Below are 20,532 nucleotides of genomic sequence, written 5' to 3'. Positions count from 1 at the left end.
CGTGAAGAAAAACAGGTGAATACCATGGAGTTGGAAGGGATACCCGAAGGAAAGGGGTGGGAGAACAAAAGGGTAGATACCAGTGACCTGGTGCAGGCGCTGGAAGAGTTAACGGTGGAGAAAAAACCCAGAAAAGATTCGGCGGGAAAGAAGAGGGAGGAGATTGAGGCGGCAGTTGACGATATAAGAGGAAAGGGGGAAGAGATCCCAGGGGGTTGGGAGTGGATATGGGTACAAGACCCATGGACTGGGAAGTGGAGCAGGTGAAAGTCCCACATGAGGAGGCTGAACACAGGAGGCGTCACAGCCAACGTCCTCGACCATCTTATTGGGGAGAAACAAAGGCAAAGGAGTGGTGGCGGTGACTGAGGGAGTAACGTGAAGCCATGGCGAGAGAGTTAGAAAAGAAACGAGCACGGCATCTCACCAAGCTGCGGAAGATGGGGGTCTACCCGGACCTTGGCTGGCCAGTCCGGGAGAAGATTCCCCCATTTGGGGTTGGAGCAGAGAAAAAGAAACCCTCCCATTATTAGAGTTTGAAAATGAAGAAGAAGAGGTTCCAGACCCAGAGACGGTTTTATCTGGGCCCTGGACTTTTGACAACACTAACCCTTTTGTTGGAAATGTTTGGACTCCGTTAAAGCCACAGCCTCAAGAGAATATTGAGACTGTCCCGTTAGAGATTCCTGTTGATGTTCCCGTTACAATAAATGAAGACAAGTTTGAACCTTTAAATAGACCTGGTCTTTTATTTCCCGCAACTGCCCCGATACATAGCGAACCTTTACATAATGATTTTGCCCAGTCTATGTCCCTCCAGATGTTTGGTTTACCACTGCCTTTCTTCCTGACCATTAACTATCCTGATCAGGGCTAATGGGAATAATAGTCTACAACATCTGTCAGAACTCATGTTCAAGATGGGTGCTTTTGCAGATCTTGTGTGTCTTCTCAAATTGTAGCTCTTCATTGTGACGTACATATGAAGAATTTGCCAAGGAAATTCTACAAAAAAGATAGAATAGGACAGTTTGAATCAGTGAGGCATGTGCTTTATTAAGACCCACAAGTGATATTATTTGCAGGTTTTAAGAAATGCAGAAGTACACTTGGGCAAGATGTTGAAGTTAAGGGGGAAAATAACTTTGTGAAGTTTCAAATTTAAGTTGAGATGAAGGACAGACTACTTGATATTTATAGTTTTGTGGGATTTGTCCCAGAATCCTGTTTGCATTGTTATGTAGCTCCTGAGATGCCTGGATCATCTTTTGGGAAAAGTGTTTTTTGCCATCACGTCTTCAGTTTTGTTGGTGAAACCATGATGTTTGTTGTTTTATAGCAATGAGCTCTACATGACAGTACTGTTGGAATAATATATGGAAAATTAAAATCTGGAAAAAGAAAGCAAATTCACCACCTGTTTGCATGATTTCCACATTTGTTTCTTTTTTTTTCCAGAGCTGACTATATTTGCATATAGACAGAGAATTGGAGACTCTTTTCTTCCTTGAAGTCAAAGTATGGCTATGTTTCAATGGCTGTTATTTTTTTGAAGGTTAATTTTTCTTGCCCTGGTGGTCTTGAGTTCATATACTAAATATTTTGGATGCAGTCCTCAGTGCTAGATAGGTTTTCTGATCACAGTCACCAGCTTCTAAGGTCAAAGAACTTTTAAATATATAAGCTTTTACTTCATTCCTTTGCTTTTTAAAATGTTTTGGTTTCTCTACAGCAATGGGTCACGTGATTGCCAATGGCTTGGTTTTGATTGGTACGGGGAGTTCAATACGGCTAGACAGGAAACTAGATGAAGCAGTAAAGAAAATGGTGGCCCTCTCACAATCTCAGCCGTTGACCGAGCGGGAGAAATTGCATGTGTCTGCAGTGGAACTCTTTGCTAAGGGGTAAGCCCTTGGTTTGTATGACATGGTAGTCAATAATCTGTCACCTTTGCAGGAAGATCTAGCCAGATCTTAGACATGTTAGTGTTCTAGGGTGACTGTTCCCAGACTGTCACAGTTAGCGTGTCCACCGGGATCACTTGCCTATACCCAGTGAGCCACTGAGACAAATTTAGCCCTCCTGTTTTTGACTTTTCCATGGGATTGAGAAAATGGAGGTATGTTTAGCTTCATGGTTCATAAGATTGTACAAGTCAGAGTTAAGCTTATACTGTTGGCATACATGTAAAAGAATGTAAGTGTAAATAAGTATAAATCATTTGGGGTTTCAATTACATTATTTACACTCAAGTAGTATAATATGTTGAAAATTAATAATATGAATAACAGCAAGTTTGCTAACAAGCCCATTGAAGTTCCTAACAATAAGTAATATATAGTAGTGCTCTTGCCCACCTAATATACGTATGTGTAGATTAACCTAGCCATGTTCGGTAAAGCTTCACTGCTTAGTGATGTGGAAGAACTTCTTAAAGGGAGTGGATTCTGACCAAGTGAATAGGTATTGAAAACCCTTGTGAACACTTACCTGTATGGTTTTCTTCTTGGTAGGCAACTTCCTGGAGCTTGTGATACATGGGAACAGATTCTACAGAACCATCCAACTGACTTATTAGCCCTAAAATTTGCTCATGATGTTTATTTTTACTTGGGACATCTGATACCAATGAGAGACTCAGTTGCCCGGGTCTATCCTCACTGGACACCAGATCTTCCTCTTAGCAGGTAAGACAGATCTGCTTCTGCTGCTGTCTATATTATCAGGTCCTTAAAATCAAAAAATACCAACTAAGAAATGTTGAGCTGGATGGCATCTTACTTCCTGATTGATCCTGCTGTCTGTCATAAAAGCATGTAACGTTAGTTACAGTTAGTTTACACAGAAATATATTAAATTATATTACCTTCAGAATAGCTGTGTGAATTCTCCAATGTTCTTATTCAAGTAGGGTCTGCTGCAAAACATAGCACAGGCTGCTCTTATTTAATGTTCAGTCAGCAAGCAACTTTCTCTGCTTCTTTCCTCTTTCTCCCTGTTGTTTCTGTTCTCCTGATCACACCCAGCCCACCGTTGGCTGTTGTAGCGAATTCATCAGTTTAAGCTTTTGCTCGTCTTTTTCCTTTTCCCTTTTATTTTAAGCTTCTGCAAATCTTGGCATGACGTTTTGGCTACCTAAAGAGCCCACTCTTCTGTATTTTGAGAATATAAGAATCAGAGTCACCAACAAAATGTTAACCTGTGTGGGAAAACCCAGTCTTTTTGGGTACCCTGCCACTCCATTACAATCTCTGACTCTGCCTTGTATTTCTCTCCTTCCCCAGCTCCCAGCAGCCAGTCAGTATTCCTTTCTCACTGGGCTATCCTTGGCCTGATTTGCAGTTCCTCTTTTTCTAAAGATGTTTTATATAGTTACAAACCTTGACTACATAAATATGAGTGTTTTGAGTAAAATCAGTGGCTGATTTCCTACAAAACTTATAGCAACAGGATGTTGGCCCTTCTTGTGTATTCCTGTGATCCTTTCAACTTTTCTACCATAAACAGAAGACTGCTGTCTCCACAGATTGGTGGGAATCCTTTTGGTTACTACCTTTCCTGTTTCTAAAGTAGGAAAAGGATTGATGTGGGCTGCAGTGATGTATAAGAAAAGTGGACATATCACAGTTCAGCACAGCATATTATAATACTTGTGACTGATGCTGTTTCATAACCTCATTTAAAAAAAATGAATTAAAAATGAATATTGTACAAAAATTACTTTTGACTATTGTGTAATAAAGGAGGAGTACAGAAATAAAACACCACAATGATGTAACTAAGAAATTTTTTTTAAAGAAACCGCTCTGTCCATTATTGAAATATTGCTGGTTATAATGTTTTTAAATCTTTTTTTAGAAAAAAAGTTTGGGTATTATTGCATTGTAGAACTAACATTGTAATGCAAACAAATTTTATAACATTATTACAGCATACCTTTATTGTGGTTTCATGGAAAAATGGAGATGCGGGTGTAACGATACAATGCTGTAACATAGCTTTTTATTATTATTAGTCCCATAGTAGTATAGTGCTGCACAGCTCTGGTAGTACAAGTATAATGTTAATAATGATTGTATTGAAATACGAAAACATCCTTTCCATTCACTATTTTGAGTGTGATTCCACCCCCACTTAACATTATTAGAGCATAAAAATGTTGCAGCTGATGAATAGATGTTTAGTAAAGCACTGCAAGTTATCTCCTGTCCTTGAATGGAGATAGCTGGGACTCTCTGTCTCATTCTTAATTCAATGCTAAACTGGCTCTTGGGGATATGATGTGAAAGATTGCTTCTCTTCCACTTTTTCCTTAAAGGGAAAAAGGAAGTGGGGTCATCTGGCTGGCAACCCCAAGACCTCCAGAGGGCATCAGCTGGGAGGAGAATTGAATGTCAGGGCCCAGTAATATTCCTGACTTTATCCAGCCTGGAAACTTCTTAGGGTGGGGAAATCTCCCACCCTGTTTCACTTCCCAATCCCATTAAGTATATACATTCTGTGTTGAGGCAGAGTGTGTGATGCTTATTATACACAGCCAAATAGCACATAAGGCACTCTCTGGACAGTTAACAATTTAATGATGTAGGCTACACATCACCGCCACCACCCTGCATCAGCTGGGTACTCTTAATGGCACAGTATGCTCTGGTTAGAAACAACTTAGACCCTGAGCACCTTTCCGTCAGTATTGCATACTCTACATTATTGACTGTTTATTAAAGAATAGTAAATGTGCTCATGCACAGAAACAACATTCTCATTTATTGGATCTCTATAATGATGCATATTGGAAACAATTGACCTCAATATTTCTTTCTGTAACTTATAATTTCTAGCAGCCATATAGAGCACTGGTACCTAGATCCAGCCCAGGTGCCCAGTTTGCAGTGTGGTGATGGCACAGCAGGCAGGAGGAATGGTTATTGCCAATACTGCCGCCCTGAAAGTCCTCACATCTCCCAGGAGGAATCAGGAGTCACATGCTGAAGGCCAGCCAGTAGGAGGGCACAGGCTGTCTGGGGGGGGGGGGTGGAGCTTCTAGCGTGGACCTGAGAGTTATAGGGTCCAATTATGACCCTGCGTGGGGCATAAATTCTCTGCAAACGCAACTAGACTTCAAGCTGAGGGGGAGCTTCAGCCTGCCTACCCTTCCCTCGATTTAGAATGAGTACATGGTAATATAAGAATCAGAACAATTGCTTGAACCTTCTCAACTTTGCTGTGGTCTTTGGGCATCTGACTTTACCCACTTGAGGGTGATTGGGCCAGTGAACCCCTATCCCTTCCTTTGGAGATCCACAGAAGGAATCTTGGGGTAAAGGTAGTAAAGACCTCGTCCAGCTTGGGAACAGGCTGGCGTTGCCTTTACCCCAAATGGCAGAGACCACCTAGTGATCATGTGCCTGGGTGACAACCATTGACCTTTCATTCTCTGGTTTGTTATTTCCTCAGTAGTTGGGCTGGGAGGCTTCATCAGGTGGCAGGCAGTTGAGTGGTGAATGCATTACACCCAACATAAGGATCTATGTCCTTATGCTGGGTGTAGTGTGTTCAACTGTAACTAATAAAGTTATGGTTATTTAATTGCCATCAAAACTGTGTATGGTATGTTTACTTCAATGCATTGGCAAGCCTCATTGTTGCCTTGGGCTACATCAGAAACCTATTGATAAAGGTGTAATCTTCTTATTTATTGTTGGTGCCATGCTCAAGACTATCCTCCAGTATTATCTTTTCATGGTTTGTGGAAGTTGCCTTTGAAGTGCCCCAACCAAATTGTGTTGTGTGAGGGTTAAAAACTTTTCTCAAGGCAGCATACAGTAGCTTAGTTAATTAACCTTAATCCCTTTTTGATTCTGAAAGGTTTCAACTTTTTTCTTTAGCTATGTAAAAGGCATTTACTCCTTCGGTTTAATGGAAACCAATTTCTTTGATCGTGCTGAGAAACTTGCCTATGAGGTAAGAAGACCGTACTGAATTTGGGATTTTTAACCAAAATTTAATCCACGTGGAACTTGAGAGAGGTAATGTTAACTTAGATCCTCATACCAATTCATCTCCAAGGATGAAACTTTTCTGGTGTCCTCAGAAATCACCCAGGTGCCCTTAATTACATTTGTAGGAATGGAGGGTACAGTTTTGGACCAAGGCAGTCAGCACACACACTGTTCATATTTCCTCATCTCACTCAACCTTGTCTTATTATTCCTTTCATTTTGGTCTACTCTCCTCACCCTGGTTTCAGAGCTATTTTCCTCATAGCTTCCCACTGGATCTGTCTGGGAACATTGTAGAAATTGCTCCCATTGCCAATGTTCTTCTACTGGATTGTGAACAGTTTCCTCACAGTGTTCCTCCAGTAATATAACCAGCCAAGTGCTGTGTCAGCCTTCCTCCAGTTTGGTGTTCTATAGATGTCCTAGATGTGAGTTTTCTCAGTCCTGGCCACTAGTCAGGAATGTTGGGAATTGAAATAAAAAACTTCTGGAGTGGATCAGATTGTGCTTTTCAGTGCTTTTCTGGGAACAGAACCAATCCTAATAATGTACAGTACTTGCTGCATTCTACACTGGGATCTCATGTGGGGTGTTAGCATTTTAAACGAATGAATAAATAAATGGCACATGTTCCCCCCCTCCCATTCTTTTTGTTAGGCTTTAGCCATCAACCAGACTGATGCATGGTCTGTGCACACCATAGCTCATGTGAATGAAATGAAAGCAGATCTAAAGAGTGGACTAGCATTTATGAAGCAAACAGAAAACAACTGGAAGGTAAGCTTTCTTGAAGCCACAGCCTATCTTCTCACAAAGTGAAAGGCCTGCTTTGTTGACCTTTCTTCAGTATAAGTTCTACTACACTGTCACTCTGCTTCTTTCATTTGAAATAGTTTGCTAGTTTGAAGTGAGGCCTGCAAAAGTGTGTCTTCAGTGGTGAAATGTGCTCTGTGAGATCCGTACCGTAGGGTGGCAAACAAAGCCTATCTACTTAGGCTTTGGCCATCGTCACAATAGTGTATTTATTTTAATGAGCTTTGGCCTCCTGTGTCTGCCGTGTTTGTTCCTAATTGGCTCATTTGCCACTGCTTTGTTATTTTAGTGATTGAGAATGAGATATTCCTATGTGAGCCAAATTCAGGTGTTATTAAAGTCATTTTTCCAGCATCAGTAGAGAAATCCTAATAGTGACCTGTCCTACTCAATGGGTGTAAGGATTGCTATTGCACCATAGTACCTTGGGATCAGAAGGTATTCCGTGACAGAGGGTGGTCACTCAGAAATGTATGGGGGGCTAGATTGACTCCCAGAACTTTGTTTTGCTTGCTTTGTTGCACTTCAGGTTCATCCTCTTTCCGCTGTTAGTGGTCATTTGACCCATTCTTGAGTTGTATAGTGCTAAGATTCTAGTTTTTTAATCACTGTTTCATTTATTCCAGGACAGTGACATGCTTGCTTGTCATAACTACTGGCACTGGGCTTTGTATTTTATTGAAAAGGTATGTGCACACTTCTACAATGGAGTCTTTAGAAATGTTTCAGTACACTTCATATGCTGGGCATCCATTCACCATTTGAACATTGTTATATTTTAAGATGGTTTTCTCAATGTATTTGTTAATGTGCATTTTTCCCACTCTAACTCCCAAGGCTTTTTTTTTATTCTGGATACAGTAGAAGCTTCTTAACACCCCACCCCACCCCATTTTTGAGAAGGACGTGAAAAGTGAGGACCTTAACATTTATTTCTGTTCTGAATATACTCCAAGTTGGCAAAGTGTGAACAATTGTAGAATTATGACTGCAGTTCAGCTTATTGTTCGATTTGATAGTTAATCTTTAGCAGGTAGGCTGTTCTATGCGTGATGCTACTTTTTTGCCAGCTTTTTTTTCTGATACAAAGTTTCTTGATTTTGTTTTGGAATTTGTGTGTGCATATCCTCTCTCTCTCCCTCCCTTCTTGCTTGTCTTTAAGGAAATATGCCATCTGCTTTTCCAGTCAATTGAGCCATGTAGACTGCTTTTTAAAAATATGTATCCATTAAGATGTAGTGGCTAGTGATATATTGCCTAAACATGATTTGAGGAAGGTTATGACTCTAGCAGCCTTCCTATCTCACAACTTATGAGAGATCAGGCATGCAGTGGGGAGCCTGCTGGAGCAGAGGGGTTACACTGTTGCTCTTCCACTCCCCTAGTTTATAGGATACTGGCCAATAAAGTTGACTGTAACATAACATGATAGCAATTGTCTTTTGTAGACTCACTGGCAAGACTGCTAATGAATCGTTCTGTAGTAAGGTTCTATCTGAGTCCCTTGTCTTGATTTTTGTTAAAGCAAGTTTAACAGAATATGTCATGAATTGTCTTGATACACCTCGTTCTGCAGCATTGCTGAAGGGGAGCAGGCTTACAAACCTCCAGGAACTATCACAGCACACCCTATAGAAGAATGGGATATAATGGGCTTTTTCCTAAAGTCATTTTCTCCACAACTGATCATGGCTGTAGAGCAGAAATGTGAAGCTGCAAATGAACTGGGGTGTTCTAGCCCAATTTTCTAAAACCGGAAGTGACCATGTGACCAGCCGCAGCCCAGGCTTGTCATGTTTTAAAACAACTTTCCTTTAAAGGGCTTTACTCCAGCTATTAAACATACAAGCAGTTAAGGAATGAGAGAATTATTTTTTTCTTTATTGCAAAGCAACAACTTGTAAGAAAACAGATTTTAGCATCAGCTTTTTCCAGTTACAGCCCAACTACCCAAAACACAAGCTCTGTCCTCAGTTATATTCTAACTCTCCTCACCTTTCAGCTCTCTCCAGGCCCCTCCTCCTTCAGGTTCTCCTGGATAGGTTGGCCACCTACACTCCCCCCCTTCCACAGCCAATCACCTTGTTTCCTCCTTCAGGTTCTCCTGGATAGGCTGGCCACCTGCACTCCCCCCCTTCTGCAGCCAATCACCTTGTTTCCCCATTAACATGCCAAGGGTTCCATCATAGACCGCTTTAAGGCTAGTCAGTAATTTAAGATGACTGGAGCCCAAACAGGTATGCAGGCCCCTAAAATAGTCTGGAAATGAAAAATTGCCCTCACCAAGGTTTCTGGATAGATGATTCTCCATTTGTGGAGCAAAATATACGTTTTCTTTAGTCATAGTGGTATGGGTCCCCCCGGCATGTCTCCATGTGGACTGTCCATTTCTCTAGCCTTCCTGGAAGGCTGCAAATTTAGATAAGCAATGTATGATCTACATCTGTTTGTTTCTTTAATTTATTGATTTTATCCTACCTTTCCAAAACGGAGACGCAGCACAGCATACAATAGAATTAAGAAGCAAGTACAACTAAAACAAAGTGATAAAATGTAATTAAACCATTCATATTAGAATGGAATGCAGTTTAAAAACATTTTAACACATTGCAGTTAAAAATAATAATTACAGTTGACAACAGAAAAGTGCAGCACATTTGTTAAAGCCTTTGACCCTAGCAGTCCATTAGATGTTAAAGGCCCATCTGATTTAAGAAGGCTTTTGTGTTCTGGTAGAAGAAAGAGTGCTCACTGGAAGGAAAGATCCTGAAGCTGAGGCGCCAATACTTTGGCCATCTCATGAGAAGACTCCCTGGAAAAGACTTTGATGTTGGTAACATGTGAAAGCAAGAAGAGAAGGGGACGACAGAGGATGAGATGGTTGGGCAGTGTCATCAAAGCTACCAACATGAATTTGACCCAACTCTGGGAGGCAGTGGAAGATAGGAGGGCCTGGCGTGCTCTGGTCCATGGGGTCACGAAGAGTCGGACACGACTTAACGACTAAACAACAACAAGAAGAAGAATATCAAGGAGGTGATAAATTTAGGCTCCTTTAGAAACTTTTGCCACAAAGATAAACTGAAGAAATTGTAATTGGGATTATACTGCTTTATAAATGCTATGTAGAACTGTAGCTCTAATCCTGATCCACTTGATTCCAGAGTAATGCTCAGCAGTACTAAAGGGCCTGTTGAAAGGATCATAGCTGTAGTTGTTTAATTCTTTACTGGTACATCTGGCATTGTATGATACACACCCAAACTTTCAAGCAAAGATATAGAGGCACTGTTGATTTGACTGCTGGTTTGGGTGAATGGTGCTGAGCACGCTGAAAATAGGTTCAGTGCTTTGGTTGCATTCTAGAAACCATCAGCCATCAGTTTCCTGAGGGTTGTTCTGGATGATAAATAACCATTCCAGCCAGTATACAGCCCTGCCCTCCCAAATTTGAATTATATCACCTCTTACTTCTGCACTTCCAGCAAAAAAACATTTTTTGATTTGCCAGAAATGTGCTGTCAGAATTTGGACTGTTTGTACAAGGTAGCAGTATTTGATTTCCAGTGAACAGTAACTGCATGAAACACAACATAAGGCGTCGGGTCAGAAAAATCATTATAAGGGATTTATTCTTCTGAAATCTGCAAGTAAAATACATTTGTTGTGCTTTTGTAGGGTGACTATGAGGCTGCTTTGACTGTTTATGACACTCACGTAAGTATGAGCTGCTTCTTTGTTGGTAAAGGAGACCAAATTTCTGTGTCTTTCCAAGGGTTGTATGTAGGGTGATTTTCTATCCCTGGTTTAAAAAAAAACTAAATTCGCACAGTATGCACTGGATTGTATCCCTTAGGTAAACTACACAAATGCTGTGTATCAGGTGTGGGCAGATCACTGGGGGGCTCTGAGAGTCTGACTTCTGAACTCTTTTGTACATCCATTTTTATTGATCTGTAGCACTTTCTGTTGTCTCTCCAGATATAGTTTTTGGGGTACCTGCTAGTACAAAAGTGATGGCATTACAGATATACTAAGAAGCACTGAGGTACCACATAAAGTGGATTTAACATGAACAAATCAGCTATGTGTAATAGCCTGTGTGAGAGAATTTGAAATGTAGTTTAGACAGCAGTTTGTTTTGGTACACTACACAGCACCTTGCCTTAAGAACATAGGGTGTTGCCTCAGAATGAGATAGACCATCGGTCCCCTTTGCTTTGTATTGTCCATTAAGAGCAACAGCTCCTCAGCATTTCAGATGGAAGTCTCCTCTAGCTACCTGATGAATGCTGGGAAAGGATGCTAAGGACTGTTCCATGAAAAATGTGTGCCTTGCTCCTCAGCTAAAGTCGTTTCATTGGTTTATGCTATTCTTTTGTTGGTCCCAGTATGCTTCCTATTCATTCATTTGGATGTCTGACAGAAATCAGGGAGACTTACTCCCTGGCAAGTTTATGTAATGTTAGATGAGTTATTTGCCATATACAGCATCATTTATATGGACTTGATAATCCAGTTTCATTTGACGAATATGGACTAACTTTGTGCAGATTTTTAAAAATAGGCTTAACTTAGAACAAACATAGTTCTTTAGTATTCTTATTGTGAATGCAAAAGGGTGATTCCAATTTATTGAGATGGGGGTCATCTGCTTCAAGTTCGGAGTAGACTCCACAGTAGATTCTGATAGCTGGGGTACATATCCCATTTTCTTTATTGTCATTTTTAAAAGCTTTCCTCTATTATTTATTTATTTATTTTATACCCCGCCTATCTGGTCATTGCGACCACTCTAGGTGGCTGAAGAAATATATGAGAAGGAAAATCACCAGCATTTAGAGGGATGTGCTCCTCTTAGGTGTTACTGACCTTAACATGTATCCTGATTCGAAGTGTAATAACATGTGCAAATTTAGTCTCCCTCTGCTGGAAGTACTCAGTGATGTTGTGGTATAAGGGCTTGCAGGTTGAGAGTCTGAAATTTATTTTAGTAACAAGAACTCCAACATCATCCGTCACCCCTTCTCCAGGGTCCCTTGTTCCTTCTGAGCTTAGTTGCGGTCTTCACAGTAGCCAAGATATAAAGAGACTTTGTAAGGATCAATATATTCATAATGCAATATATTCTGAGGGTGGTTTGGTCATGAATTGGCAAGTAGAAGCTGTTCATTTTGCAGAAGACCTCCTCCTCACTTGCCAATTTGGCTGTCTGAATTTTTGGACCCTCTTTATAGAGGGGCTGGCTGTAGGGGTTGTCATAATGAGTACCCGCACTTTCAAATTTACTACTACATACTAGGGATGCTGGAATTATCTAGTCGGTTCTGGTGAGGAGTAATGGTATAATTTCTGACCAGCAGAGACTGTCCGAAGGGGTGCAGAAGCACAGTAGGCAGCTGTTTATGCCTAGAGAGTTGCTTTGCACTTGCAGGAGCCTTTCATTGTTCAGCGGGCCAGTGATTGTCCCTGGCCAGCATTCTGGAAGCCAGTACACCAACAGACAGTGGGTTGTGCTCTCAGTGGAGTGTTGCATTTCCTTCTCCCTGTATTTATCTTGATATTAAAACATTTGAAGAGCTATTTTAATCTTTTATTCTTAATTTTTTAATTTGTATTATCATTTTATTATTTGTATATGCAGTTTAAGAGCAACAAGCTTGGCCCACAGGATGAAATTCCACCATAATTACATGCTACCTTGGTTTCTGTCTTTTCAAGCCTACTTTCTAATCTCCTCCCCCCCTTTTTTTTTTTGCAAAGAACAAAAGTCCCCTTTTCAAGTTGGAAAAAGAAAGGAAAGGAAATAAGGTGGCCCAGACTGTCCTTATTGCAATAGTGCTTTTAGGTTTCAGTTCCTATGAAGAGTGCTTACTCTGTACACACACTAATAATATGCAAAGGTTGAGGTAGTTCTTTTACAAAGCATAGTATAAGGGAGATATTGTTCTTTTAAAAAAAGTGGACTCTTTCTCTCAGAAATGAGTCTCTTCTTAAATTCTGAGCTCTGTGTGTGTTACAGATTGCACCCAGATGCCAAATGAGCGGGACCATGCTAGATGTTGTTGACAATTGCTCCATGCTGTATCGGCTTCAGTTAGAAGGTAACGAACAGCTTTTCCTTCATTGTGTATGTGGCTACACAAGCATCAAACAATCATCTTTGTAAACAAATTACTTGCATTAGGCTTCCCTTGCCATGAGAAAAAAAATTCTGTTCTGCTAAAGGTACAGCTTGAAAAGGATTGGACTAGTTACTGCTGAGCACTGATCCACAGCTCCCTGTACAAAAGTGTATGGCAGAAGGAACTTCAGTCTTGTGTGTGCCTTTCTCAGTTGTTGCTGAGAAGGAATTCTTTTTCTACTCGCCAGTCAGAACGGGGGAGGAGGTAACCAATGTTGTGCAACAAACAGCTTAATGTGTCTTTGAGACTGAGGGCTTTAAAATGCAGTCAATCTTCCTCTATGGATTTGAGGTTTGGACTAGATGCTCAATGGAATAAATGCCTTTGTAATGTAAATGTGCAAAACAATCCTTCAGATCCCATGGACAGATTGAATGAGCAATGAAGAAGTACTTTGTCTGAGAGAGAAACGAAAAGAAAGAATGATTGTTAAGAAATACAGATTGTCATATATTGGACACATAATTCGCCGTCACAGATATGTTACAGTATACATCGTTGAAGGGAAGAGTGAAGGTAAATGTGGAAGAGGTAGACAACAGATTTCCTGGATGAGTAATATCAGAGGCTGCTTGGCCTTAACAGAGAACAAGTAATCCACACAGCAAGAGATATAGGTGGAGATATGCCATGATGGTAGCCAACCTCAGCAATTGAGGTGACACCCAGAGAGAAGGGAGGGGAGTTTTAACACTCTTCTGTGGAAGGTTAGCTCTGCTTTCCGATGAGAACTAGGTAAAACTCATATTCTCTTGGCCCTCTAGCCTCTGTTTCTTTCTCAGTCTCTCACTGTATTATATATGTGTTATACATGAGAAGGGATAAATGAAGAAAACTAACCAGCACCTTACATAGCAGTCCCACAGTTTTCTTGGTTGCCTCTTTGACTGTTCTTGATTGCATAGATTAGCTACCATGGCTACTAGCCTAGCTGAGAGGTAGCCTCCAGTGTGAGGACAATCACAGTGTGATTCCACATAACCACAAGATCTTTTTATGTGAATGCAGATAATATATTCTATTAAAAAGTATTATTTATTTAATATGTACACAGATAAATGCCGTTCAGCTTTGAAAGAAATTCCACCATGCTGATTGTCCCAGCTCTGTCTAACTGTATAGGGGATTGCATTTTCCAATGTCTGTATCTTTCTTTTTAACGTGCATCTTAGGTATTTTTATCTGTGTATATTCATTCCTAGGTGTGAATGTAGGCAACAGATGGAAAGAAGTAAGCAAACTATCAAAGAAGCATTCCAGAGATCACATCCTCATTTTCAATGATGCTCACTGTCTAATGGCTTCACTGGGGGCCCAGGATCATCAGACTACTCATGAACTATTAACAACCCTTCAGGAGCTGGCCCAGTAAGTAGCAAGCAATATTGCACATATGTGGCTTTGAGGCACAGCAAAGCCCTGTAGATGTTGTTGGACTCCAACTTTCATCAACCTTAGCCAGCATAGCCAGTGGTGAAGAATGCTGGGAGCTGCATTTTGGCAGCATGTGGGGCACTACAGTTACCCATTGTATTTAGGACTCTGAGAGTCCTATGCCTGGAACCTGTCCTAGAGTCTTCTGCTAAGCTAGTCTGACCCTGCGCACTACCATCAGTGTCCACTTCAGCATCAGAATGCTCTGCAGGGGCTCCTTCAGAGAAGAAGAGACCCTGGAAACAAGGGGGAACCCAATCTGTAGGATTCCTGATCAGTGTCTGTCTAGGCTAGAAGTCTTTTCAACCCACTGCAGAATAAATAATAAGGCACCTGAAGTCATTTTATGTAATGTATTAAGTTAAATGCACGAACTGATCATTTTAAGAGAAGAAAATACTTGTGTTTTCTACAAACTATGTCCAAAATGCCATGGAGAGGAAGAGAGATCGGCAGGTATCTAAGTAGCATGATATAGTATCCATACAATAGATTAAATTGTTGTTATCTTATTAACTTATTTACTCTTATTTACACATGATGAATATGGTCATATCATACTGTATATATTGAATCTAATTATATGCACAAAATAAAGTCAGTTTTCGGTGTGATCCATCCCCCATCTAGCCACAGTTGTGGTGAATGAGCATAGCAAGATTAGTAATATGCATTACTAGCTAAAGAGGGACAGTTGCTAAACTAGACATGCTGTTGGAGACTTTTGGTTTGCTTTCATTTTGGTGTCATCCAAGGGATTCCTCTCTTGTTTCAGGGATCTTACTTGGAACCAGGCTTCTCAGTAAATCTGAAAACACTGACTCTTTGGGGTTGCATATCTCATCTATTGGGTTAACTGAAGGTAACTCAATAGATGATATATGCAAGTTTCAACATCTTCTCTTTTGGAATCCCAAATCTTAGGCATTTCAAATTCTCTCAATTGGGAAGCCACAAAATACCTCAAAACGAAAAGAAAGAGCCTCTCTTTTGGAATTTTTCGTTCAAGTTAACCCCAAAGTCCCATCCTTAATGGTTTTGATGTAAAGCATTATTTGCCTCTTATCCAACCAAACAAAAACATTGATTGGTGCCTTGAAAAGAGACCTAAATAAACACAACAGGTCACTAAATCAAATAAGACAGTCTAGATTTCACAGCTGTCACAGTCGTTAAATCTTAAGTACCTTTTGTTGCAAATTTTCTGGTTGTCTGCCTTACTTGGACTCTCCATACTTATGAACGGATGTACAGTAGTGCCTCGCTTTATGATGGCCCCGCATTACGATGATCTTCTTGCAATTGCAATTGCGATCGCAAAACGATGGTCTGAATGGGTTTTTTTCGCTTTGTGATGATCGGTTCCCTGCTTTGGGAACCGATTCTTCGCAAAACGATGATTTTCCTCCAGCTGATTGGCGGTTTCAGAATGGCCACTGGGTAAATAAAATGGCTCCCCGCTGTTATCTGGGATGGATTCCTCGCACCTGTCACAATCGTTAAATCTTAAGTATCTTTTGTTGCAAATTTTCTGGTTGTCTGCCTTACTTGGACTCTCCATACTTATGAAGGGATGGAGTACAGTGGTGCCTCGCTTTACGATGGCCCCGCATTACGATGATCTTCTTGCAATTGCAATTGCAAACCGATGGTCTGAATGGGGTTTTTTTGCTTTGCGATGATCGGTTCCCTGCTTTGGGAACCGATTCTTTGCAAAATGACGATTTTCCTCCAGCTGATCGGTGGTTTCAAAATGGCCACTGGGTAAATAAAACGGCTCCATGCTGTTTTCTGGGACGGATTCCTCGCAAGACAGCCACCGAAAATGGCCTCCCTATGGAGGATCTTCGCTGGATGGCGAGTTTTCAGCCCATTGGAATGCATTGAAGGGGTTTCAATGCGTTTCAATTGGCTTTTTATTTTCGCATTACGACATTTTCATTCCACAGCGATTTCACTGGAACGAATTAACATCGTAATGCGAGGCACCACTGTAATTCATTTGTTAATTCATCTTTCCTTATGATAAGTCACATTCATTAATATTGCAATTAACTGTTGTAACTTCCCTCTCATTCTTTTCTTTAGAGCACCAGATGAAGACCATGAGCTAAACTTGGCTCCAAAACTCGGGTTACCTCTTTTGCAGGCATTTGTAGAGTTTGAGAACGGCAATTACGACAAGGCCGTGGAATTGCTGTATCCCCTTCGCTACAGAATTGTTGAAATAGGAGGAAGCAACGCTCAAGTGAGAAGAAAGATTGTTTTGGTTGTTTGTTGGCTTTGTTTTGTTCACAATTGACACCTTAAGGAGGACTTCCATAAGTACATGAAGTACATGGAGAGAACACATCAGAGAGGGCAGAGTGAAACCCAGCTTCATCTTTCAAAAACAAATACCCATAAGAATCACTGTACTAAAAACAGTAGGATACTTCCAGCAGGAATGTATCATGAGGATATCCCACAAAGGAAGATGCTAAGGGCTTGAAAGCATCTTTGTGCAGGATAGAGATGAGGAGGAGATGGCAGTGTTCTGCTTTGTGTCCTCTGGTGGGGTGTGTGGATGTTTGATCTTCTCACCCAGATGGCTGGTGCCTTAGAAGGAGGCTGACTGTTGTCCTTTCTTACTGTGCTTTTTTTACTCTAACAGAACCTCAGAAAAGCTGCCTTCTTGGTCTCATCTTTCCTTGCAGCAATTCAAGCTGTTTTGCCCCCTCCCACATATTTATTCTGCCCCTACTTTCAAACAATTCACAGGACATAGATTCTTCTTCAAACAATTCACAGGACATAGATTCTTCTTCCAGCAAGAAAAGTGTATTGAGTGATGACATCCAGGTTATCCAGCTAGATTATCTCTTATGACAGTGGTTCCCAACCTCAGATGACCCATCTCTTCTTGGACAGCAACTCCCAGAAACCTTGGCCTGCACAGCAAAGTTGGTGGTGAAGGCTTCTGTGAATTTCAGTCCAAGGACATCTGGCTTACCCAAAGTTGGGAACTATTGCCTTATGATCTACTTTTTGTCATGAGAAAATGACCTCTAAGCTGCCTTTTTAAAATTACTTCCCACACATTTATGGAGTCTGAGCTGCAATATTGTACTGTTGTTCTGCAAAGATTTAAAGCAGCAATCAACTGAACAATGGGTGTGGTTTGCCATACAGTAGAAAACCACTCCTGTCTTTGTATTTACATGGTTAGCAACTAGTCTTCACACACACGCAAATTCTTGTTATAGATCAAGATTGTTATGTTGTTATGTTGTTTAATTTTTTTTCCAGAGGGACGTTTTTGCACAGTTATTAGTTCATGCTGCTTTAAAAAGTAAATCTAAAGCCAACCAAAAACTTGCCAGGTAAGTACTGTACTCCATTTTAAAAAAAAATCTGAATTTTATAGATAGATATACATTGTTGGAATCACTGAATGGTGAAAGAAGAGAGGGGATGGTTTTCATTACCCCCTTGAAACTATAGCACATAGGTAATTTCAGCTAATTGTTCACTATACAGTGGTGCCTCGCTTAACGGGTGCCCCGTTTAACGACGAATCCGCATAGCGATGCGGATTTTGCAATCGCAAAAGCGATCACATTGCAATGTTCCCTATGGGGAACACTGTAATTTCAGTGTTGAAAGTTCCTTACTCTGTAGATGCTACCTGCTTGGGAAGGATGTGAAAATCCTATTTAACCAATTTGGTCAGAATCCTGTTGCTTATTTATACTTGCATAAGTGTGGTGTAAATGGCACCATGGAATTGCTGTTGATTAGTAAGTTACTACTTGTATTCTTCATTGCACATCAGTCAACAAGCATGTCAGTCCTTGAATAGCAGCTGTTTGCTGCTACAATTTAAACCGCCCAAAGTAGATTTATCTAGATGGGCAGTATAAAAGCCAAATAAATAAATAAATAAATAATTTATGCACAAATTACTGATAGGATTCTGGCTTCTCATGGGAGGGAAAAGTCTTTTCTCATTACAGATGTGAGATGCCAGAGCACCCTTTGGACCTAAGCAGATATTACCATATCAGTTTGCATCATTATGTCTCCCTTGGTTTGAGACTGAACATTCCTGGTTTAATAACCTTCAGGCCCCAACCAGAGTTTCGGAAATTTGTTGCTTTTCACGGCCATGTCCTCTCCCCCACCCCAATTCTTGTCATTTAGAGAAAAGGGCGAAAGTGGTGTTCCTGCAAAAATGTGCCCACATTACTTTATGGGACTCTACGTGTTTAGTGGGAAGTGTGTATGTGTGTGTGTTTCCATCCTAATATATTTTTAGCTACAGTGCACTTGGGAGAAAAGGGATGCTGAACACCTGATAGCCTGCTGTGAACGTTTTACAAAGCATGTTGCACACAAAGTCACTTGGATCCACTCTAACTTAGAGCCTGGCTGCATGGTTGGGGGATGGGGTGGGGGTGCAGGAACTACTATAGGTTTGGTGCGGGATGATTGCTGTTTTTTCCTGGTGACCATATGATGCAACAGGAAATGTGAATCTGCCCAGAGGCCCACAGCCCCAACCCATAGTTTTTCCTTTACCAGAGATCCTTCTACTTTTTGAAAAGTCACATCCTTTTCCTTCAGTTCAAAGCATGTGATCACTTTGAACCAATGCAGAAAAGGAAAAAGTGGTGCTTTTGCAAAATGCCTTCCCCCTTGCCTCACAAGGGAGGATTAGGAGAGTGTGCAGGCACCTACAAGCAGTGCCGGCACTCGCCTCTCTTTTTGTAAAACCCCTCTCTCAAAACACTTCTTTTTTTTATGGCTTCTCCTGGGTAGGCAGAGCTTCTTATTAATTATTACTAATTTACAGTGTAAGGAGCTTTCCCATTGGCAAGATAAGATGAGGAAATAGAATCACTGAGGCAGGAAAACTCGCCTTAAGGTCGTCTTATTGCACTGTGCCACCTACAGGTGCTTTGATAGAACTACAGTTAGAAGGCTTTTACTCCTCTGGCAATGTGGCCACTTAAATGGATGAGAAATGAATCCCCTGCTGCCACTTCCAGCAAGAGACTTGAGAGTTAAGTTGCGTTTCTCTCACTACATATGTGATTGCACTCTAGATGATATAATTGACACAGGTTCTACGGATGTGACTTGACCCCTATAAAAATTGATATGTCACAGTTTGAGGATGCAGACAGGATGCTTGGAGAGGTGAGAGCCACCATGTGCGTCCTATATGTTTTCCCTTCCAGGCTAAAGGGGAATTGGATGTATGTGTAAGGGGGAGTGATGAATGTCTGTCTCCTTGCAGCAAAACAGGGTGTCCGCAGGCTTAAAAGAAATAGTAGTAAGATCATTGTTCTTAAATGCTCTCCTTAAGTCCCACTGCACTGGATAATTGTTGGCCAGTCTCTAACGTTCCATTTTGAATAAGATACTGGATCATGTGATGGCTTCCGAGCTCCAGTGGTTGCTGGGTGAAGCAGATTCTCTAGATCCATTCAGTCTGGCTTCAGGCCTGTTTATGGAATATAGTTTTGATCACTTTCATGATTGACCTGCACCAGAAACTGTATTGGAAGAGAATGTCAATGTTGGTCTGATGGACTTCTTGGTAGCTTTTGATACCATCAGCCCTGGTATCTTTCTGGGCTGTCACTGTGGGATGGGTCTTGGAGATAGTTCCAATCTTTCCTAGAAAGCTGAGTTCAGAAAGTGATGTTGGAGGTTGACATTCTGGCTTGTGTGGCCCCTCAGAGTTCAGTTTTGTCCCCAGTTCTCTCTAACACCTATATGAAACTGCTGGTTGTCCAGATTTTTGGGATTCAGTGCCAACAATATGCTGATGACACCCTTCTATCCTTTCTTTATGACTCCAAGGAATCTGTTATAGACCTAAACCAGTATCTGACGTCAGTAATGGACTGGATGCGGACAAACAAACTGAAACTATATCCAGGCATGCTAGATGTGCTCTTTGTCAGTTGAAAGGCAGATCAGGGAACAAGCCTGTGTTGGGCAGAGTTACACTTGGAAAGTCATGTTGACAGTTGTGGTGTGTTCCTGGATTCATCCCTGAGCCTGGATGCTCAGGTATTAGTGGTGGCCAGGAGTGCATTTGCACAGTTCAA

General features: G+C 41.0%; 1 protein-coding gene across 3 annotated transcripts in view; it reads left to right on the top strand.

Annotated features, from left to right (window-relative positions):
• The window catches only part of TTC38 (tetratricopeptide repeat domain 38), a 97,042-nt gene that overhangs the window by 62,133 nt on the left and 14,377 nt on the right, over positions 1-20,532 (top strand). For all 3 annotated transcript variants that reach the window (XM_073000903.2, XM_073000902.2, XM_020785768.3), the window contains 10 exons: positions 1,733-1,904; positions 2,514-2,687; positions 5,886-5,961; positions 6,657-6,776; positions 7,439-7,498; positions 10,491-10,529; positions 12,835-12,916; positions 14,200-14,365; positions 16,520-16,679; positions 17,720-17,793. In XM_073000903.2, coding sequence (XP_072857004.2) covers positions 1,733-1,904; positions 2,514-2,687; positions 5,886-5,961; positions 6,657-6,776; positions 7,439-7,498; positions 10,491-10,529; positions 12,835-12,916; positions 14,200-14,365; positions 16,520-16,679; positions 17,720-17,793 — 1,123 coding nt within the window. The remainder of the gene's footprint in view (positions 1-1,732; positions 1,905-2,513; positions 2,688-5,885; positions 5,962-6,656; positions 6,777-7,438; positions 7,499-10,490; positions 10,530-12,834; positions 12,917-14,199; positions 14,366-16,519; positions 16,680-17,719; positions 17,794-20,532) is intronic.

The sequence above is a fragment of the Pogona vitticeps genome, chromosome 5 (assembly GCF_051106095.1).
Source record: "Pogona vitticeps strain Pit_001003342236 chromosome 5, PviZW2.1, whole genome shotgun sequence".
Lineage (NCBI taxonomy): Eukaryota > Metazoa > Chordata > Lepidosauria > Squamata > Agamidae > Pogona > Pogona vitticeps.
Note: the sequence above shows the minus strand (reverse complement) of the source record. Positions and strands in the feature narration are given on the sequence as shown.